The sequence below is a fragment of the Cyprinus carpio genome, chromosome B14 (genome assembly GCF_018340385.1).
Source record: "Cyprinus carpio isolate SPL01 chromosome B14, ASM1834038v1, whole genome shotgun sequence".
Taxonomy (NCBI): Eukaryota; Metazoa; Chordata; class Actinopteri; order Cypriniformes; family Cyprinidae; genus Cyprinus; species Cyprinus carpio.
The window spans coordinates 7,318,127-7,341,267 of NC_056610.1; the positions used below are offsets into that span (position 1 = coordinate 7,318,127).

The window sequence follows — 23,141 nt, forward strand, 5'->3', positions numbered from 1 at the left end:
ATGTTTCAACTCTGTCAGCTCTGTCACCTCCGTCAGATGAATATTTTGATAATATTTGACTATGATTTTTTAAATTTGTTGAGGAATTGTTGGTCAAATGTGAAAATGTAATCTGTCTGCTAACATGAGAATGTGTTTTGAAATGTTATAGATTTAGATTTGTAAAGAATGATGGCAAGGTAAAAAGCACATTTTGATAAAAAAGAGAAAAGTCGGGAGGTTAAATCAAAGCGTAGCTCAGTAGCTTAGTACATGTAAGATACAAAAAATTTAATTTAATTTGTCAGAGTACAAGGTTTTATTTTTTCAATATTTCTCCCTGTTTTGTCCCACTTCTCAAGAATCAATGCACTGCATATTCACACAGAAAATTCAGGTCATTCGTTTCTTAGGTATCGTTCTTGAAAATTGAAAGTTTAAAGTAGCAATGAATAAAATATATGGAACTGATTAATGGCTAATACTGAGACAACTAGTTAGAATGCAGCTATTCTGACCCCACTCTATTTGTATTTATATTTACCAAAATGCATATGTATATTGTATGTGCGGTATGTGTATATACACAGATCATATGCACATTTGATATTCAATAATTGATATTATCATTATCAGTTCATTTTCATATGCAAAAAGACAAATATTTTCACTGGACAGCTCCAGGTCTCAGAGACAAAGATGTAAGAGAGCAAAATATCAGAGATTAAGGGAATTATGACACACCAGAGTAAATATTTATCTAACAAAACCTATATTTAAGGAGGGAATAAAACTCATCACTGTCTATTAAACTTCATAATGCAACCCAACAGCACGGGTAATGGCAGACTATGATGTCATAATATCAGACAGAGCAGCTCTGCTACTGGTTTAGAACCAAACAGGATGGAACAAAGAGAGAGAGTTTGGACTGATGTTGTCATAGAAACAGCTAGAGCTGAAACATTCTGTCTAGGACAAGGACAAGGACAAGGTCAACCTGGAGATGCACTTACTTGCTAAATGTCAAAGGTGAAGACCTAATCAGTGTACATCACAAATACTGATATTAAAAATGACCACTTCATCTTTATAGTTCAGTTGTGTTTGAGCCTTTAATGCAAGGAACTTCACAGTAATGACCAATAAAAATTACTGTTGGCTAATTTAAGCACTAGATTTAATCACAGCTTCAACATACAATTATTTAGAATTCAAGACTTTTTTTTTCAATTACACATAACAAATGAATTATAAACATTACTAAAAATAATTAACATATATGAGCAACTATAGCTACTTAGCACAGTCTGTCTTTCAGCCAGTCAGCGAAGACCACTGTTTAGTCACCTAATTAATATTCATGAGAGAAGTTTTGAAGTTTTCTGTGCGCAGATTGTTCCTACTTCTCAAAAGGATGTCATTGTTTGAATGTGACTCTGTGAGGTAAAAGCGGAGCTCCTCTAATTCCTGATCTGTAGTCTAGAGAGGGACATGTCTAAATTGCTCATCTCCTCACCTCCGGTTCACGGGCCCTCAGAGAGATGAACTTCGATTTAGAGAAGTGTGTTAGCACCATGGAGACCGTTTCTTCATTAACGTTTGTAATCTGAAAGGACAACCTAATTACCCCTCTCAACTGGGCGATACTCATCTATTGACATTCTGAACTCATTTCCCCGGGAAATTAAAATGGAAAGGGCGCGGGAGAGATTGCGTTTAGGTGTGGCATTTTCAGGGGGAGCCCAATTCCCCCCACGGGCCCGTCTGTTTCCCCGTCTTTAATTAAAATGATATTTAGACGATGGAGTTTTGTGTTTGTTTAGTTAATGAACCAAGTCTATTCTCTGTGGGAGGAAAAAGGGAATATAAGAAAGCTCATTAGCATATGTTAGCATTTGCAGTGTTTATTCGGTGCATGAGAGAGTGGCCTGGGTCATTTTATTTTCTTTGTGCTGAGAAATGTCTTTTCATGCGACTATGTAAAGATAAGAGCTGGTGAGAATTAATTAAGACAATAGAGCTGTTCAATTTCTAGTCCTTAAACCTGCAAGGGAATTAGCATTTTGAACCATGCAGCACTGTATTTATTTATTTATTTTTTTAATTTAGTGGTAAATATTACTTTCACATTTTTTTTCTGCAACAAAAACACAGTGTACATTGTTAATGAATTTTGAAGCACTTTTGTTACTTTGAAAAACATAAGTTGCTGCGACAGACTATGCAACTATTTTAGCACTTTTATTTTTTAGAGCACAAAACTGAATAAAACTGCAACAAAACTGCAAACTGCAATGCTGAATTAAAAGACAAAACAATACATTTCTGATATAACTGGATGCCACTCCTGTGAAAGTGAAAAAAATAATACTTACCGTTTGAAACATTCATTGATACAAACTGCATACTGTCTACTATCTTTACAAGTAAGCAGTATACAGTGTTCATTGCTCAGTATTCAGTAAGCAATTGGCTTGTAGTATTTTATTATTCGTAGTGTCACCTGTAAAAATTATCACAACACTGCAGTTTTATTTCAGAAAAAAATATTTAATTTTCATATTTGTATGTACATATTTGGAATGAATGGATTTTCACATCCTGTTCTCTTGTATGAGGCAGTAATGTGTCTCTAAGTGCGGATCCAGTCATTCCTACATGAGTATCATATTGAATCGATCAGTTTCACTTGGTGAGCATCCACCTTCTCCTAGCCCATAATTCAGTCTCATCATGACCACTGTATTGATTTATATGCTCACATGGTGTGCAAAAGGTGGGTAATAATCACATTTTGGCTGAAATGATTGTCAAAGTAAGAACAGTAGGAAAATATAAAAATAATAATGATATTCAGTACTGTATTAAATCTCAGGCCTGGCCTCTCACTGCTTCTCTAGTGTTAATGACCTTTGACCTTTAGGCCCGGTGTGGTCAAATTAACCAAGCAGATGCAATTACAAATAATAATAATACAGATTAAGTTTTATTCAGTTCCTGATATAACAGGACCAGCCATTTTCTTAGCTTCATTGGGATCATAAGAACTGGTCTCACTCCTTTAACTAATTCAAGTTCTTTTAAATATCCATTTGTCAGAAAACATCCAGACTATCCTTTCCTAAGGAACAGAACCGCTGTAGTTAAGTACAATAGGCCCCAATGACAGGACAGACAGTATGTCTTATGAGCAGGCCAGAATGATGTATCACACACACACACACTACTGTATATGAGTGAAAAGTGCATGTTTGAGTGATTGTGAGCACAGAGTGGTAACAGACAGAACCATCATAGCATAGCGGCACTGTGACATCATAAAGGTTTGATTCCCTGCCTGTCACGTGTCAAGTAGACTTGCAGCATAAAGTAGGTTTGCTGCTCATTCTGCCTGATTCACATTTAAAGCAATGAAACACAGTTTTTGTTTTGTTTTTTTTTACATGCCATTTACTGGTGGTTTTATCTGAAAATAGAGTGCAACAGTCGGTTCCAGAAGTAAAAGCTCCATTCATTATCTCCGCAGGGGAAGTGACTTGTAACAATAACTGATTAACCTTTAAAGACAGACCTATTGTGAATGACAAGCTTCTTAATTGATGGTAAATGCTTTTTTTTGAAGCTATCCGTTTGCATTATTTCTTTTTGTGTGTGTGTGTGTGTGTGTAATAACTGATTAACCTTTAAAGATGTGTCTGTTGTGTGTTTGTGTGTGTGTGTGTGTGTGTGTGTGTGTGTGTGTGTGTGTTTAACATCATAATTCCACGTGAAAACCCATGATTATGCAGAGAAATCTTAAAATGTAAATTTAAATATTACATTTAATATTCAAATTTACCATTAAATTAATAGTTTTATGATTCTCCATCATTTTTATTTTGATTATATTATTCCAAACACTTTATTGAATTTTTGTTCATATACCCTCATTAAAGTTATTAATTTCAGTCAAGTACTTTTTTTTTTTTTTTTGGCTTCTAATCTAAGTTTGTAATATTGTGATTAAATTAATAACTGGTTGGTTTGTTTATGGCTTAACTTTTTTAAATGAAGACTCTTTTTTTTTCAATAATGGCAAAAATACTTCTGGAACCAAGTCCACTGAGAAAGTGGTCAAGAACTGTTACGCTCTATAATCTCTGCAAGACTGTTGAACGGAAATCAGAAAAAGGTGAGGAATTTTAGACTTTGTGATAAGAACTTCTGTCCTGCTAAACAAGCTCACAGAGAGAAAACAGTTCTGCTCCTGAATAACATTCAAAGATTTAAAGCCACGATCCAGGCAAACTATGGCAAATCCAGTCTTTATAACATCAACCTGGTGTTATTTTAAAAACATTTTTGTTCCCTAAATCAACAGAAGTTGCATTGCATGTGCAATATGCATCAGATGGTCAATGAATGGACTGTGTCAGTCCATCTGAGACTACATAATGAGTGCTATGCTTTGGTAATAAGTCACTCTTTTTGTTCATCATCACAGCATAGATCCTTTCGTCTTATTTTATTCATTATATAAGTCATTGTTGATGACCTCTGCCCCCGTGTCGTCATGCGGGTCGTAGCTGCTGGGAGAGATGAACCTACGTTTCTTGCCGAAGGTGGAGAATGAGTTGTGGACATCAAGCTCACTGCGGTAGCTGGGCCGTAGGGTGCAGAAGCCGGACGGTGTGCCGGGGATGTAGACGTTGTGCTGGTAGTCCGGCGGAGGGTGCGAGTGGACCTGTGCCGTGGGCTGCTGCTGCTGCAGATGGTGGGTGGGGTTATGTTGGGGCGTGTAGTGAGGAGTCCAGGCCCTCTGAGAAACACTACCAGCTGGAGAATGCATCCGGTACTCTGAAAGGGTTAAAAAGAGAGAGAAAGAAGAGAACTACTTTAGATTAAATTATTAAAAATGCTTATTTAAAAAAAAAAAAAAAAAAAAAAAAAAAAAAAAAAAAAAAAAAAAAAAGCTTTTATCTGATCAAGAATACAGTAAAAACTGTATACAGTATATTTTGAAATATTGCTACAATTTAAAATAACTATTTTGTATTGCAATATATTTCCAAATTAGATTTATTTCTGATGCAAAACTGCATTTTCTGCATCATTACTCCAGTCTTCAGTGTCACTGCACTTTTTTCAGGATTCTTTGATGAAGAGAAAGTTCAAAAGAACAGCATTTTTTGAATTCAAATCTTTTATAATATTATACATTGTAAATTTCTTTACCATCACTCTTGATCAATTTAATTTGTCTTTGCTAAATGAAAGGTTTTTTTATTATTATTATTATCCTTACTCTAAACATTTGAATGGTATGTGGTTACTACAAAAATATGAAGCAGCACAACTGTTTTCAACATTGATAATAATAAGAAATGTTTCTGGAGCAGCAAATCAGCGTATTAGAATGATTCCTGAAGGATCATGTGATACTGAAGACTGGAGTAATGATGCAGAAAATTAAGCTTTACATCACAGGAATAAATTAAGTTTTAAAATATATTTCAATAGAAAAGAGCTATTATAAATTGTAATAATATATCACAATATTACTGTTTTACTGTATTTATGATCAAATATATACAGCTTTAGTGAGCATAAAAGTCTACTTTGAAAATATTTTATTAAAAATCTTCATAATTTTGAACTTTTGACTCTATTCAAATGAAACACTTTTGGAGATTAATAATTTATGTTGCCGAACAAATCATGAAAGTCTCTTCAAGAAATGTCTTATTTACCCACAAATTGAACAAGGCCAACGTAATATATTTCTCACTATTGCACAGAAATAAAAGACATTCAAAGTCTGGACCTTGAATCTGAACATTAATCACATATTAAAAATTTGAAATTTTCTTTAGTAGGGCCTAATAACACCCATGGTTTTTTAACATCTATAATTTGACTCATTTTAACAGGCTGATAAAATAAATTAAACATGCAAAACAACCACATTTCCAACATAAAGCAAAGTGATATGGCTATGTGCTGGTTTTTGCTTTTTAGACTTTCATCAGGCTAGATAATTTAAATACTGTTTCATATTGAGTGTTAAATGCAAAAAATAAAAAATAAAAATAATAATAATAATAAATAGATAAATAGATAAATAGATAAATAATAATAATAATAATAATAATAATAATAATAATAATAATAATAATAAATTCATTATATTGATAAAATAAAATAAACAGAATCAAATAATGTGACATAAAGTATAGCTGTACCTCTCGAGCGGGTTCCCCAGGTCCAGTACTGTCCCGCAGCCATTTGACCCACATAATTCTCTGGTTCGGCCTGCATGGCTTTACGCATCAGAGTGCCATCCATGTTTATAGAGTTGCAACTGCAAACAGATGATGGGAAATTAGGCCAGTCTGAGATAATGTAAGGAGATATATTGATACTCCAGTTTTCATGCATTAAAGTTCATTGTCTGCCAGGTTTTGTAATTTAGAAAGGAATAAAAAACTATTCATACACTTTTTTAATACACTTTTTTTTCTTTTTTTTTTCTTTTTTTTTTTTGACTTCTAGCATTTAGATTTATGCACACGACTTGCATGCATTTCCTGGAAATTCAACACATGGTCATTGCACTGTTACCACCATGTGCTTTTGTCTGAGCTACAGAAACACTTAGATTTTGTATGTAGTTTAACAGTTTTTAATATATAGTGTTACTACTAACTAAAAACACAAAGTTTATACAGTGTATCCCTATTCAGAGACAAGTAAACGTGTGCTTTACCTTTTCAAAGAGGAAGTTTGATTTTTGGTGAGGGCCCAGTCAGTGTTTGCTTGCTTCAACTGCAACACATGGAACAATAAAAAAATAAAAATAAAAAAAAAAAAATATCAGAACTTAAAATAAATAACTGATTATAACACAGATGTAGGATAAATGTTTATACATCCTTTCGATCTTTTTCGAAACTTTTAGAGTATAAAATTGCTATAGATATCCACAGGCACTCTGAATGATATTCCTCAGGCATTAAAGGAATCTTGTATGCCGCCTTGTGGACAAAAGAGTGAATAGCACATAAATTCTTTGGGAGCTGTGGTGCCTTGAGCAATGACTGTAGTGTCACGGTCTTCTCTTTCATCCTCAGATATGCTGCGGGGGTGGAGGAGGTGGAGAAGGAGGAGGAGGAGGAGGAGAATGGGGGTGTTATTTATTCTATGTCAAAGAGAGAGAAAGTAGAGATTCCACGCTCTATTAATTCGCTTAGAGACTTTCATAAGGAGAGCGCCATGTAAGCTTATTATTAGAACCGTTCTTCAAAATACCTTCCGTAGATAATTAGAACACCGACATACGATTTTAATCTTCAAAGGAAACCGCAGCGGGCAGGAAATTAATTTCGAAAACGCATTTAACTGTCCGACGAATTCAATTTAATTTAATTCCTCGTTTTATTTTAGAAACTCTAGTGCGTTTGCATTTTCCGCTGCAGCTCTGGTGAATTTATGCAGAATTTTCCAGCTTTAATATATTCCCAGAAGAAATCCTGTAAGTAGCTGACTGCACGCAAGAGTTGTACATCTGTTTGAGGTTTCGTATACCCTTAAGGGCAGAATTTGTCCTGAATGTGTTGGCCAGTGATGAAAATCAGTGGTATAAAAGAGGACTTCATGAATATTCTATATGAGACCTAAGGGCCACAGATTCTATGGACATTACAGTTTGCAATTCCCTCATTGGACGAGTTTATTCTTCACCGGCTGTAAAAAGTTCACTGACCCAAGGCAAGGTCACACCTGGCTCTCCAACAGGTCACCCTGACAACTGAATGATAATGATTTACATTTTATAGCCTGACGTTTCCACCTAGTGGATGTTAACAGAACACACACGCACAGCTTCTCCCTCGTTCTCGTTCTATGAGGGCAAAGTGGCAGAATCTACAGGCGCGACACGTCTCCATCGGCTCCTGCTCGCTCCCTAATGCTTTCATTTCCCCAGCCCCATTATGGAAGAAACCAGTCCGCGTCCCTGTGCCATTGTGTACTGGATAATTAGCTTGTGTATGTGTGTGCGCGCCCTTGATATACAGTTGACAAAGAATGTCTGTGCCTAAATGCAATAGCAGAGAACTAAAAAGCTTCTCCTGTTGAAGGTTAGCGATGGACTAAGTTAATATTTTAAGCATAAAAAAAAACATTTAATGTTTTGAAACATTTTAGAGAGATTAATAAATATATACTGAAAGAGAGAGGTGGATAGAGTGCGCACATAAACAAAGAAGAACTGGAGACAGGGCTAAAAGACGCACGTTGTCCTCGGTTTCTCTGGTAGATGCTGCTTCAGTTCACTCTCAATCAAGGTCATCGATTGACTTAGAGGTATTAAATGTTTATTGTCAAACAATTAGCGCCCTGCAGTTTTTCCTTTGTGCATTTGTACATAATCGATAGCCAATTAATTTTGTTTACCAGCGTATTTCACACTTATGTGCACAAGTGATACCCTTCACCAAAGTGACTCCAAAATAAATATCGCCTGACAAACTGAATGAAGCAAGTTGATGTTTAAGAAAGAGGGTGAATGCAGTTTTACCTCGTTCGGTGTAGTCGCTCCGTTGTTCACGGAAGAGCAGCGGCTCTGTGAGCTCAGCGCCAGGTTATCTGCTCCTCTCGCTGCATTATTTCTCGGTGTGCCGGGACTGCAAGGCTTGAGAAACATAAAGTCGCTCTTTGCAGATTCGGGCGTCAAACACACTTTGTAGCAGTAAGCTTGAGAGAGATTTCCAGGATTGCTGTTTACCTCCACGCAGTTCGTGGGCACTTTGGCGCCGGTGGAGATTTGCAGGTTGAGATTAGACTTTTTGAAGACCTCGGCGGGCGGCTCTGGTTCAAAGCTGCAGCAAGCGGCACCGAGTGAGGAGAGCGCGTAACCGCCGATGGAGTCGCGGTCTTTGTAGCACTTCACGGCCGTCAGGACGATGATGGCCACGAGGAAGATGAGCGAGACGGTGCTCAGTGACACGATTAAATAGAGCGCGAGGTTAGACGGGGGCTGGGGGCTGAGCGAGAGGTCACCGAAGTCGGACAGCGACTCCGGCACGGAGTCCACCACCGACAGAATGATGGACACGGTGGCCGAGAGCGGCGGCTGCCCGTTGTCCTTGACAAGTATGACGAGTCTTTGCCTGATGGCATCTTTGTCTACAAAGCGGCGGATCGTCCTGATCTCCCCGGTGTATAGAGCCACGCTGAACAGCCCGGGATCCGTCGCCTGCAGCATCTGATATGACAGGCGAGAGTTTTGCCCCGCGTCCGCGTCGAGCGCTGTGATTTTAGCCACAAGGTACCCAGCGTCCACCGACCTGGGCACCATTTCAGTAGCAACAGAGCCGTTTCTGGGCAGCGGGGACAGAATGACCGGCGCATTGTCATTCTGATCCAAAACGAACACGTTGACGGTCACGTTGCTGCTGAGCGGCGGGAACCCGGCGTCCTGCGCCTGGACACGGATCTGAAAGTTCCGGAGCTGCTCATAATCGAAAGAGCGCAGCGCGTAGGTGTTTCCGTTATCAGAATTGATGGAGACATAAGTGGACACCGGCATGCCCTGGATTTGACCGTCAAGGATGGAGTAGGACAAATACGCGTTCTGATTAGAGTCCGGATCGAATGCGGTCACTGAGCAAATGGAAGCCCCCGGGGCGTTATTCTCGGTCACATATACGGTATACGAGGGCTGAATGAAGCGCGGCGGGTTGTCGTTAATGTCAGACACTTGAACCAGAATCGTCTTCCTGGTGGACAGCGGAGGCGAGCCCAGATCTCGCGCCGTGAGGGAGATGTTGTACTCCGAGACAGACTCTCTGTCGAGAAACTCGCTGGTCACGAGTGTGTAATAGTTTTTAAAAGAGGAGTGCAGCTGGAACGGCACATTTCCGGGGATCTGGCAATCCACAGCTCCGTTCTCTCCGGAGTCGCGGTCCATTACACTGATCACGGCTATCACCGTTCCCGGGGGCGCGTCCTCCTGAACAGGTGTTGACACAGAGGTTAATATGACCTCGGGCGCGTTGTCGTTCACGTCCAGAATATCGACAAGCACTTTGCAATGCACGGCCACGGCTGAGGGACCCTTGTCTTTCGCCTGCACGTAGAGCTCGTACACGCTGGCCCTCTCGTAGTCCACGATTCCCTTCACCCGGATCTCACCCGAGTAAGAATCCACGCTGAACAGTTCGCGCACCTTCAGAGGTGCGTGCCCGCTGAACGAATAGGTGATCTCACCGTTTGCGCCTTCATCCAGGTCCGTGGCGTTCAATTTGAGCAGGAGCGTGCCTCTAGGCGCGTTCTCCACCAAGCTGACCCGGTATACGGAGCGGTCGAACACCGGAACGTTGTCATTCGCGTCCAGCACAGTCACCGTGATTTGTGCCGTGCCCGAGCGCAACGGGGAGCCACCGTCCACGGCTGTGAGTACCATCTCATGTGTCTTCTGCTGCTCTCGGTCCAACGGCGACTGCAGAACGAGTTCTGCAAACTTGCTGCCGTCGTTACGCGTCTGAATGTCCAGCACGAAATGTTGATTGGCGCTCAGCAAGTACGAGCGGAGAGAGTTCGAGCCCACATCCAGGTCCTGCGCGCTCTCCAGCGGGAACCGGGAGCCCGGCGCAGCAGACTCTGTGATCTCCAGATTAAACTCGCTCCACGGGAAACTGGGAGCGTTATCATTCACGTCCAAGATCTCCACTTCTACCCGATACAGTTCCAAAGGGTTCTCGATGACCACCTGCAAGTGCATGAAACAAACGGGACTTTGTTCACACAGCTCCTCGCGGTCGATCTTCTCGTTCACAAACAGAATTCCGTTCTCCAAATTCACTTCTAAATATTGTTTTCTAGCCCCGGATACAATCCGGAATCTCCGTGAGGACAATTTGGCCACGTCCAAGCCCAAGTCCTCTGCTATGTTTCCAACGAAAGCCCCGTGCTCCAACTCCTCGGGAACTGAATACCGAATCTGCGCCAAAACCCGGTCCAGTGCGCACGCACACAGGAGCAGACACACAACCTGCCCTGTCAACGTCCATCGCCTCCTCGGAAGCCTCCGGTCCATCTTCATAAAAATCAGATCTTTTCAGCTGCTTTCACAGAGAAGACTCATGTTCAGTTGTGAAAGATTCAAACAGTTTTTGGAAAACAATTTAGGTACACAATACACACTTGCATTGTTATCCAAAGTGGAATAAAAATAATCTAAAAACTGCATGTGTCGATTTACAACATAGATTGAAATTCGCAGCAAACTTGGAGTCTGTCTTGGATTGTGTCTGTCTTTGCGCGCAGCGCAGGCAGTGTGTGAGCAGGAGAGGCGAGCGCTTTGATTTTCCAGTGTGTCAGACGCTTTGAGGAGTGTGTGAGACGAGAGAGGGAAGTGATGTCTGTGTGTGTGTGTGTGTGTGTGTGTGTGTGTGTGTGTGTGTGTGTGTGTGTGTGTGTGTGTGTGTGTGTGTGTGTGTGTGTGGATGGGGGGTCGTATTGGCGGACGGCGACATGAGAGCACGGAGCACAATCACAGTACCGACAAATTTAACTCGCGAGCTACCGGGCGCGAGTAATCACCCTGAAATAAACGAGAAAGTTAGTCAACGAATTAATACCTAATTTCTCATAACGCAATGTAACTTTCTATTTCTGAAAAGCATCAGTCCTTAGTTTGTAATTCTAATACACTATAGCGACTTCAGAGGGTGTTATTTACTTGCAGGTGGGTTTTAAACACAAGCCAATAAATAAATAAACAAATAAAAGAATACGTTTAGGATTCGTGACCAGATAGTCTTGTAAATTCTTGTAAGCAGCAGCTATACTAATACCGACATATTTTCGCATATGATCCTATGCAACAAACCAGATCGAGTGACTTATAAGATTATGGATTGTGGAAGTTATTGTTTTGATGGGACAAATCCGAATCGTGTCTTCAGAAAGAGTGACACATGTTCGCCCAAAATTAATCTTTAATTTTCATGGATAATCCTCACCAGTCGATGATGCGCGCTCCCCACGAGCATCCTCAGAGGAATGTTCTAATTAAGAACGCGCACGACTCTCTCTCTCTCTCTCTCTCTCTCTCTCTCTCTCTCTCTCATAGCAGGCCTACACACACACACTCATTCTTGGAGTTTGACGTTTGGGCACATCTTGAGGGATGAAGGAAGGATCCAGTTGGAGGAAAAAGGAAAAAGGTCAGATTAGACTAGACCAGGTGAACACCACCTTGACCAGGCCATCATAAACTTAGAACAGCAAACCACTTATATATATATTTTTTTTTTTTTCAGCAGGTATATTCTTAAGTGTTCCGACATCTCGGCCTCCTCTGACCCATCTTATCTCTACAGAGAGGTGAAATCCTCCACCCAGGTTTAAATAACCGCAGAATACAATCTGCTGTCAGACTTAACCTCCAGCAGATGGTAAAGCTCCAGCAGAAATGATTACATTTGAAAAAAACAGGAGTTCCTCCGCTCTCGACTTCTTTTTAATTAACGGAGAGACGGATTAGTGCTCGGCTATCCGGGATCAGCCGTTCTTCAACAGAAGAATACAAATGTTTTTGGATAAATAATCCCCGGCGCATTTCACGGTGCCCGTCACATTAACATGCATTACACGAGCCCTTAAGCCCCGTTTCATCCGCCGGCTTATTGTCCACGGGGCACGAAAGTGCCATTACTTTCACCACAAGCTCCATTTAAACTCACTCACGGTAACCTTGCAAAACCCCTGTCTGTCTCTGTTGAATACTTTAGTAAGAAAAGAGAGATAGACGAAAACAAATGATGAGAGAGAAAGAGCTGGCCTTTGTAGGCTTCATCTTACATCTAGGCTACATAGAGAATAAAAACGCAGGGACTGAAAAGGATAAAATCACATTAACAAAAGACACCAGAGTGTAAAGTCTAGACTCATACTATACTGTTGTTGTGAGATTTCACCCGTTTCAGTCTACTTTAAATAATAAATGTAAGAGAAATAAATAACTGATAAATGAAGCTGTATAAATAGGCTGCCAGTAAAATTTCAATAATATATTTAGGGAAATGACAAAACTATCATTAAACATAGGCTGCTTATGATTCTTTGTTCTAATCGGTTGTTTGGACTTTCAAAAATGATCTTTGAGCTCCACCTGCTGTTTATCTTGGAGTGTTACAACAACGAGAAATCTAATTTGTATTGCTTTTTCAAATAAATGCAAAAATTGCATTATAATCATATTCGTTTATGTCTTACATCTTAATTTCAAGTCGATTTTATGAATTAAAAACTAAAAATGTAGGCATAAGTTTTTTTACTCAAAATCTAGTTATATCTACACATTGGGATAACTAGCCCCGATCTGCAAAAAGAACGCCTATATGAAAATGGCCAAAAAAAAAAAAAACAAAAAAAAAAAAATATTAGTCGAAAGAAACCGAAATATCAGCGTTCATTCCGAACAGTGAACTCACTACAAGACAGGCAACAGCCATTAAGACAAGACACAGCCTAGCTGTTATTAATTAGGGGAGATTGGTGCTTTTTCACCTTTTTAGTGAATGTTGTCAGTATACGTTTACTCATGAAAGTTTTTCTTTCATTATATGACCCACTGAACACATCACAGGGATTGTAACACTAAGCTGCAATGGGAAGCTGTCATTTATTATAGAGCCGGGGTACTCAACTTTTCATGTTCAGTATAATTTTAAGTAGGACAAGAACAAGCAAGATATAGATAAGTAATAACCTGCATTTCTAAATCAGTAAAAATGAAAATATTGTCTTAATGGTCCAAATTGTAATTTGTGGCCCTTCGCATTTTATGTGGTTTAAATGCGGCCCCTATGGCCTGTGAATTTGAGTAGCTACCCCTATTACAGTGTTTTCTAACACTACTAGCTGCAATAAAATTAAACAGTTCAGAAACCCAAAACAATGCATGAAGTAGCATTAAGTGTTGAAAAAATCCACCAAACCAGCAGATTCCATTATGCCGGCATTTTAAACATCAAAAATACGACAACTTGCACTGACTTATGAACAACTGCTTCCTACAACACAGTTCAAAACATTTGTGTATAACTACACTTCTGAACCTAGCTATAGATTTTGTGACAACTAGCCTCGATCTGGCCTACAATGTGAGATTTTTATAACAATTAAACATAATAATAACACTGCACAGTGAGAGATATTCTTAGTTTTATTCATCTTGCATATGAATAATTACTAATTTAGAAAAAAAAAAAAAATAGTATAGTTTGGTTTCAGGCTGACCAACAGTTTTACAGTCCATACTGCATGTAACTGACCCCTCGAATAATCATATTCGTTTATGTCTTAATTAATTTCACGTCGATTTTATAAATTAAAAACTAAAAACTTAAAAAAAAAAAAAAAAAAAAAAAAAAAAAAAAAAAAAAAAAGATTTAAGCTTCATATCGACCCTTATAGCCTACCAAAATGATTAGAAATTATTGACTGGCATAGGAGCAAGTCATCGTGGCATCAAACATGAAAACGTTGGACAGAGCCCGAGGTTCGATCCCCGGTCACCGGTTTCCCGGCAGCCCTGAGAGTGTGATTTGGCAACAATCAGAAGTAACCACTGAGATACACCAACGCAAGAGCCTCGACTGAAAATCTTCTTTAAATAGTAAGTAGTTTAACAGCTTATTACAAACTCTTGAGCGGCAAACATGACACAGTAGGCTAAATGTGTAAAAGGAAACTTGAAATATCAAGCCAATCTATAATAAATATATTTTAAAGTTTTTGTTTTAAACATTTTTAAAACGACAGCTTACTTGTTTGGAGTTTCAAACATGATCTTTGAGCCCCATCTGCTGTTCATCTCGAGGTGTGACAACAACGAGAAGTGAAACTTCTGTTCAAATTACATCGAATTTGTATTGCTTTTTTTCCCCAAGTATAGATAAAAATAGCAATAGAATCATATTATGGCAATTAAAATATCCCCTGTCTTACATTTTGATTTTACGTCAATTTTATATATTAAAAAGTAAAAATGTAGGAGTGCAAGAACTTGTGAAGGCACGCTGAGATTTAAGTTTCATACCGAGCACTTATTGCAAAGAGATTACAAATCACTGACTGACAAAAGCGCAAGATCTCATGGTATCACATATAAAAACGTTGGACAGCGCCCGTGGTTCGATCTCAGGTCACCGGTTTCCCGGAGACCATGAGATGGTGATTTTTCGGTCAATCGGAAGTAACCACTGAGCTAAACCAACGCGAGAGCAAAACACCGGAAAACCGACTTTAGGTCACAATGAGAACCTGACAAGTATCACAGTAGATTAAGTTCTGTGGTTACAAATAAACAGTCTGCTATTCCATTAGGCTAGTTATTTTAAAAGAAACTAAAAATATCGAGTCAACAGATATCGTAATTACATTTTATAGCATTTTGTTTGTTTTTAACATGCCTGAAACACGACAGCCCTGACCTGACGTTTAATATATATATATATATATATATATTATATATATATATATATATATATATATATATATATATATATATCTATATATATATATATATATAATATATATATATATATATATATATATATAATTATCAAAAATATATATATATATATATATATATATATATATATATGAAAATGACTCCGTTCAAAACATTTGTGTAGACTTCTGAAGTTTGCTTTCAGGCTGACCAGCATGCAATTGACCCCTCGATCCGTGCGGTCAAAAAATATTTGAAGTCAGTAAACAGAAAAGTAAGATTTTAATAGCACCAATCAATGCAAAACGTTGGACAGAGCCCGTGGTTTGATCTCTGGCCGTCGGTGACCGTCAACCAAGAGCTAGTTTTTGCTTGTTGAAGTAACCACTGAGCTAAACCAACGCGAGAGACACAGGGCTGAACAGGTGCTTTAACTACAATCACTGAAATCACGGAAGTCCAACACTTTAACAACAGAAAATGAAACCACGAAACTGAAGACAAGGAGCATATTACAATAAAACAACAACACCCATCCAAACGCACGGTAATAATTCAGATGATTAGCTATATAATATTACAAAACCTATCCAGGTTTTAATAAAACTTCTGTTTCAATACGATAGACGCTTACAGGGCGATTTACACGGTCTTGCTACGCCATCTACTGGACATATGTGCATTTACAGCTTAATAATAAAGAAAACGACAATTATTCTTAGAGTAGAAAGTCTACAAAATGTCAGAAGAAAGTCTACAAATGTCAGTAGAAAAAAAAAATCTTAAATATTATTACAATTCTAAATAACTTATTTTCAATTTGAATATATTTTAAAATGTTATTTATTCTTGTGAAGCAAAGATGAATTTTCAGCATTATTACTCCAGTCTCCAGTTTTCTTTGATAAATATATGGCATTTAAACAGATCTTTAAAATGTAAATGTATCAATGTAGACATTGTAACAGTGTAAAAGTCATGTCACGAAAGACTTGTAGAGAAGAGAGAAAACTTGTGCAGCATTTAACACTTTATATTTTGTTATCATATGCAAAGGCATTCATGCAATTTACAGTGTGATTCCAATATGCAGATAATTCCTGGGGCCACTTTATACCACAGTAATACAGTATCACCACCTAATACTGTATTTGCAAAGCTAGACAGGAAAGTTTATATTTAACTTGATAATACTATATATCATTATCCAAAAGAGGGCAGCAAAGACCACAGAATATCAGCAGAACCTGCAGACACAGAAGTTGCTATTATAGATGCTGAGTTTGCTGTTAGCTCTTTTTCCACACACCTATATGAAATAATTCTTCAGGCAGCTGATGTGTTTGACACTCTCAGTTGATTGAGGTCTTTGAAAACGAGGCAGATTCCACGCAGACCCGAAATCTGTAAAAGAACATTAATACATGCTTTTATCCAAAGTGATTTGCTCTATATTCAAGATATACATATATGTTTGCATTCTCAGGGAGTCAAACCTGACCTTGGTGTTGCAAACATTATGCTCTACAACTTGAGCTACAGAAACTCAGACAGAAAAAAAGAAAAGAAAAAAAAACAGAAAAAAATACATTTATCTTAAAGAGAAACAGACATGTATTAGTTTATAGTTGTCAGTAACAGTAGAGACATACAGCAAGAATTTGATTATCTTCGAGTTTATATTAAGATTTTTTTTTATTATTATTACAGACTTTAGTATCTAGTTAAATTTGAGCACATTTTGAGTTTTACTGAAGAGAAACATAAGTAGGAGAGAGCAGAAAAAGTATCCATTAAATCTAATTTCTGCTTAGAAGGAACAGCTGAGATATTAAAGAGATCTCATTTGTGATTTTTCTTTCCTACGGGTACATGAACCAGAAAGTGGCCTGTGTGTGTGTGTGTGTGTGTGTGTGTGTGTGTGTGTGTGTGTGTGTGTGTGCATGAACACCCCCTGTGGGGTGATAACCTGTAATTACTGCACCAGATGTGAACGAGAAATGGGGAGAGACAAAAAGAGAGAGACAGACTATAAAATATTGCAAAGATGGAAAGAGAAAGTCTCTGTTCCAAAACCTACTGAGTTGTCTGACTGTCTACTGCTACACAGGTAGTGTAATGATACTCCAATAAGTATAAATATACATAGTACACACAAACCTTGTTAGACTGAACTATTGTCTTTTTTTTTTTCAGCACTGAATTTTAACTGAGCTTACTGCAATGCATCAGAAATTAGAAATAGACCAAAATTAGGTAGTGTATTCATGCTTCCTTACACTGCAAACTGTAACTTTCTTCAGTATTTTGTTTTTTTTCCCCATTATAAATATCTATATATTATTACATTAATATATATTTAATTCAGAAGGAAGATATTAAGTCTTGTTTTCAGAAAATTGAGCAAGTTTGTGCTTAAAATTAGAACAATTATGTGTCAGTGAGGTCAGAAAAAAATATAATTTTATTCCCCTCCATTTGAATTATTTTTAAGTGAATGTATGTTTATTTAACAATGTTTAGATGTTTGTACTGGGAAACAAGACGAAAATGCAGTGCACCTATATAGGTAGAGCTCAGGGATTTGGAACCAAACCAAAGACTGGATGGGGAGGAAAATAGGGAAAATACTCTTTATAAGAATTTGACAGCATGACAGAGGTTAAGACAGAGAAAGAGCAAATTAATTCATGACAAACAGACAAAGAAAAGAGTGGAAATAGAAATGCTGGGTGTGGTGAGACGAGAGGTGTTTCTGTCTGGGAGAGGGTAAGATGGAAGAATAAAGACAGAGAGAAAGAAGAAGAGAGTTTCTTACACATGTTATTCAGCTGTGTAAACGGGCGAAAGGCAGGTCTGGGGTCTCGGGTTGCCAGTGAAAAGGGCTCATATTTATGAGAGACTGGCAGCCCCGACACCTCTTACACACACGTTAATATTATTATTATTACTGAGCACTCAAAAATGGAAAATGGCAGCAACCTGAGAGGCCTGGAGAGGAGTGCATGTGTGTTCGTGAGAAAACGCAAGTATGTCTGTGAGAATATGTATACATAAGAGACAAAAAAAGAGAGGGATAGAAAGAGTCCCACTGGAAAAAAAAAGGGGCAGAGAAAGAAAAAGAAAGGTTGCAGAAAGAGAAGTTTGGCACGAGGAGATGGATAGGGAGAAAGTGTAACGGGATCTACTGAACATATTAGTGCTGTCAAAGAGGGGAACGAGAAAAAGAAGGAGAAAAAGGGTGTCAGACACGAGCTTGTATTCCAGGACAAGATTATAAAATTCCCGCAAAAACGGCATAGACATGTTGGAACAGACAGACAGACACACACGTATTGAGCAAAGTAAATTCTTAACAGGTGGGTGGGGCCACTCAGATCAATGACAGATCCGTAATTTCCCTCAGGGTCATATTTAACCAGTCACAGATCTGGTTGCATAACCAGATCACAGGCCCGTCCAACGGTGTCACTGAATACTAGTCAAAGTTCACAAGGTCCAATGTTACATTCCCAGATTTCCTATGAACAGAAAGAACCGTTACCGGCACTTCAGTGAGACTTGTACAGCACAATTTGTGTGCTGTAATGAAATGCTGGCAATGTTCAGAAGAGAATACTAGGCTTGTTGCGCACTGTATACCGTATTTGATTTTTTAAAATAATATTTTAAAACAGCATGCAGTATGCAATAATAAACAATAGTATGATACATTAGGGTGGCCATATGCCTCCTATTTCCCAGACGTATCCTGGCCAGGATTTCTAAATGGCCTAAAGTTGTCTGGGTTTTGGCTTTGTTTCTGTATTGTTTTCATGCATGTTGAAGGTGCTGATTGAAAAGCAGTTTGCAGGAATTGTACGTAATTGACAAATCATGGAGAAGGTGCGATCTATAGAGAATGGTCAAAGCAATGCAAATACACGTAGATATGATGTATGAGAGCATGTCAATAGGAAAACAAAGCCAAAATCTGGACATTTTAGGCCATTTAGAAATCCTGGCCAGGACATTTCTGGGAAAAACAAAATGTATGGTCATCCTATGATACTTTGTTGGCACGTTCAACATTAAATTGCATGGCTTCCAGGTAGAATCTGGAAAGCAAATACAGTCAGTTTGCATTTCAAATATGTGCAAAGGTGCAGTGTGAGAAACTCCTCAGAAAGTCAGACTATTGTGTTTAATAGTTAAACATACTGAAAGTGAAACTGAAGTGAGAATTAAACACTCCAGCTTCATAGTTTCTTTGTCTATGTACAGCACTCTACTGCATATCTGGGCTGTTGTAGTTGGTTATTTGGGTAATTCATGCATACAGAAAATACATGCACAGTATGCATAAAGCATTAATAATATTTGTAGTATGTCTTTATAAACATACCTGTTGACAGACTCATGTAGTACCACTGCTTCCCTGAAGGAGGCATCACTCTGGTGATCTCTTCATTTGAAGTTGATTTGTATCATCAGCCACTTCATCCTCATCATCCTCACCAGCACAGCACATTCATCAATGAGAAATGAGCACAAGAGCTGAACAGAGAAAGGGAGATGAGGAGAGATGGGAAAGTTATCTGACCTGCCTGTGTGTGTATTCCCTGGTGTGTTTGGGTGATAACACACAGAACAGACCTGTAGATTTAACGAGAGTAAAAGCTGGTGATTAATAAAGAAGGTAGAATAAAAGTGCTGGAGACTGATGAGGACGAGGCCAAAATGTGTGTTTTTACTTAGCTATACTTGAGGGGAAAATTAGTCGCCAGAATTTAGCTAAATCTGACAAAATCTCCCTTGTGCAGACATTCAGGAACATTTGGAAAAATTGGACTTGATTGGAAAAACGATTCATTAATGAAATTAATGTTTCTTTTTTCTCTCTCTCCCTCTCTCTCTCTCTCTCTCTCTCTCTCTCGCTCTCGCTCTGTATATGTAAATGTTTTCTTTTAGGATTAGTACTTGGTGTGTAGTCATTATAATTAGCTTTATTTAAAAATGCAGGAAGTCTACAATATGTCCTCATTGATCTATGTAAATGTGGGCATCTGGAACATTTGTTTAAATGTGAACAGCCTAGAAACTCAATAATAATGATTTAAGTTGCTGACGGATGCTGGTTTAGATGTAACCGGTGGATGTTTCCATCTAGACCTGTTGGAAATTGAGTCTTAATGACGCAATCGGTCTAGGATCGGCCTAGAAAAGAGAGAGATGACAGATGGTTTCTACTGGAGGGAGTGACAACAATTACGGAAAAAAAGAAAAACAAACTGACCCAGGGGAAGATCAGTCCTGCTCATTTTCTGCTGAGTAAACTCAACACGTAATCATGTTTTCTCTGAAACGAATTAATTAACAACCACAGGCCAACTATGAGACAGAGAGTGAATTATAAGTGGTGTTTGCTATAAACAAACCTCTAATGCTGAGCATAAAATTTGAATTGTGCGTCGTCCCGCATCATTTGTGATTGTCATTCTTCAAATCATGTGTCTTAAGTGATCAGACATAACATTTTTACCTGCTGGACCATAAAACAAGCAAAAATATCCCATGGAAGAAGGAAGCATAGCCACATCTAGATTACAGATGTTCACATGAGACAGTAAGAAACCATGTGACAACGCACCTAGCAACTAATGAACACCCTAGCAATGCCCTGAAAACAACCCAAAATCACTGCAGTGAGTTTTATATAGAAACTTAAACATGTATTTATGCAGTATACTATTTTACATTTTCAGAAAACAGAAAATGTAAATACTTTCTATTCAAAGTTAACATAATGCAAAACAAGTATTTATTTTAAGATATTAAGTCTTGTTTTCTGAAAAAAAAAAAACAATAAGTGACTTTATGCTTAAGCTTATATATATATTCTGAAAGAATATCAAAAATAGCTTTTTTCCATGCTTTAAAATTATAATATATCTGCCAATGGGGTCACAAAAATAATCTTGTTTTCCCTTTGAATCAAGTTAATTCTTCGGATCCCAATGGCAGAAATTTGTTCTTGTCTAAGTGTACATCATTTGATAAATTTTTATACATTCTTATTTTTGTGATACATTCTTATTACCTCAAGTCATTTTGTATCTCAAGTAAGTGTATCTTGATTTAAGAATATTTAGATATTTGTATCAGAAAACAAGCCAGGATTCGCACAAGACAATAAGAAACCAGCTAGCAACCACCTAAGCAACGCCCTGTCAACAACCCACAACATCATTGCAGTGAGTTTTATACAGACAACATCACTCATATTCTCGTCAGAAAAAGTAAAAACCTAACTTTCTACTCAAATCTTATAGCTGCATTCATAACCGATTTTTCCCAACTCTTCTCTTTTCACCTTTCCTCTTCCCTCTCTCTCAAAATCGCATGTTATGGCTAAATGCCCAATGAGTCACAACTCTGGTAAAACCATCAGAGAGGAAAGAAACAAAGGGGGAGCAGGAGCGAGAGAGAGGGCAGAGCCCAGGGTTCATTCTCCACTTCCAGTCCAGTAGTTCATGCGTGCATGTCACTAACGTTTAATCTTCAAAGAGCAGCACGCGCGCACACACACAGACACACACACACAGAGAGAGAGAGAGCCAAATAACATTAGAGTTCTGTATCACCAGTACATGCCCTACCCATCACTCCCTTCTGGTTGCCGGTGGAAACCACACAAACAATCCCTCTTGGGCAATAGCAGGAGTCAGCAGAGGATGCAATGCTTTCTCTCTCTCTATTGTGTGCTAGAAGGCATGCACATAAATATGCATGCGTGTGTGTGTGTGTGTGTTATTGTCTGGATTACATTTTAATTCTTACATTTATATGAAGTGTGTGTTTGGCCTCAAAAATGTGATGATGTCACATTCTCTGGCAGAGCTGAACACTTTGAAACTGTTTGAGTGCATGAGCGAGAGAAACCTTCAAAAACTGTGCAAAACGTCGTAATCTGACAATCAATTTGACAACATCAGGGATGTTAACAAAATGTTGAACAAAGAGCGCAGCTTCCAGCGAAGTGTGTGTTTATCTAACGCACATGCAGGGGCAGTGAGTGACCAACACACAGACAAATTACCATCGAATTACTTTCCAGTGTCCAGCAGGTCGTATCATTCAATCTATTTGTTTTTCCTTTCAATAAACTGAACCATCTGCCTTGGTTTTAGCCATTAATAAACCATGAAAATAATACTGTTTGGATTTCTGTTCAAGTGTATACACATAATGATTATTGTCTCTTTTTGTCATCTTCAGTTGTTTTGGCTACACTGGACAAATTGTACATGGTCTATGCAATAAAATTATTAGAAAATTAAAGTAGTGACTGTCTGTGCAAAAGTCAGAAGAGCACCCCCACCCCCAAAAAAAGTCTTAGACGTGTTTTCATTGCAAAACTCAATTTCTTTTTGCAGTTTTTTGGTGTACAAGGTTAAAATTAACTAAGTGCGAGCACATTTTTCCCCAGAAAGCAGACAAGGGAAGAGGTTGTTTTCTCTCTTAAAATCTAATTAAGTGCCCCCTACGGCTCACTACTACATATCTGCACCAGTTCAGAGGATATAAAGCTTCTTTTAAGATCACATTTACCAAAATCAAACCTAAACCTCTCCTTAAATGGATAGTTCACCTCAAAATGAAATTGAATGTCCATGTT

General features: G+C 38.2%; 1 protein-coding gene across 2 annotated transcripts; it reads right to left on the reverse strand.

The window, feature by feature from the left end:
• Window positions 1-3,672: 3,672 nt before the first annotated feature.
• Window positions 3,673-11,431, reverse strand: si:ch73-233f7.1 (uncharacterized protein LOC100537710 homolog). Of its 2 annotated transcripts, XM_042737912.1 has the most exons (5): window positions 8,747-11,431; window positions 8,540-8,653; window positions 6,728-6,786; window positions 6,204-6,322; window positions 3,673-4,818 (listed from the first exon to the last, which is right to left on the reverse strand). In XM_042737912.1, the coding sequence occupies exons 1-5, from the start codon at window positions 11,063-11,065 to the stop codon at window positions 4,487-4,489; spliced, it is 2,943 nt and encodes a 980-aa protein (XP_042593846.1). In that variant the 5' UTR covers window positions 11,066-11,431; the 3' UTR covers window positions 3,673-4,486. The 2 variants fall into 2 exon arrangements, with proteins under 2 accessions (XP_042593846.1, XP_042593844.1); XM_042737910.1 differs by having other exon boundaries at window positions 8,540-11,428.
• Between the last annotated feature and the right edge of the window lie 11,710 nt (window positions 11,432-23,141).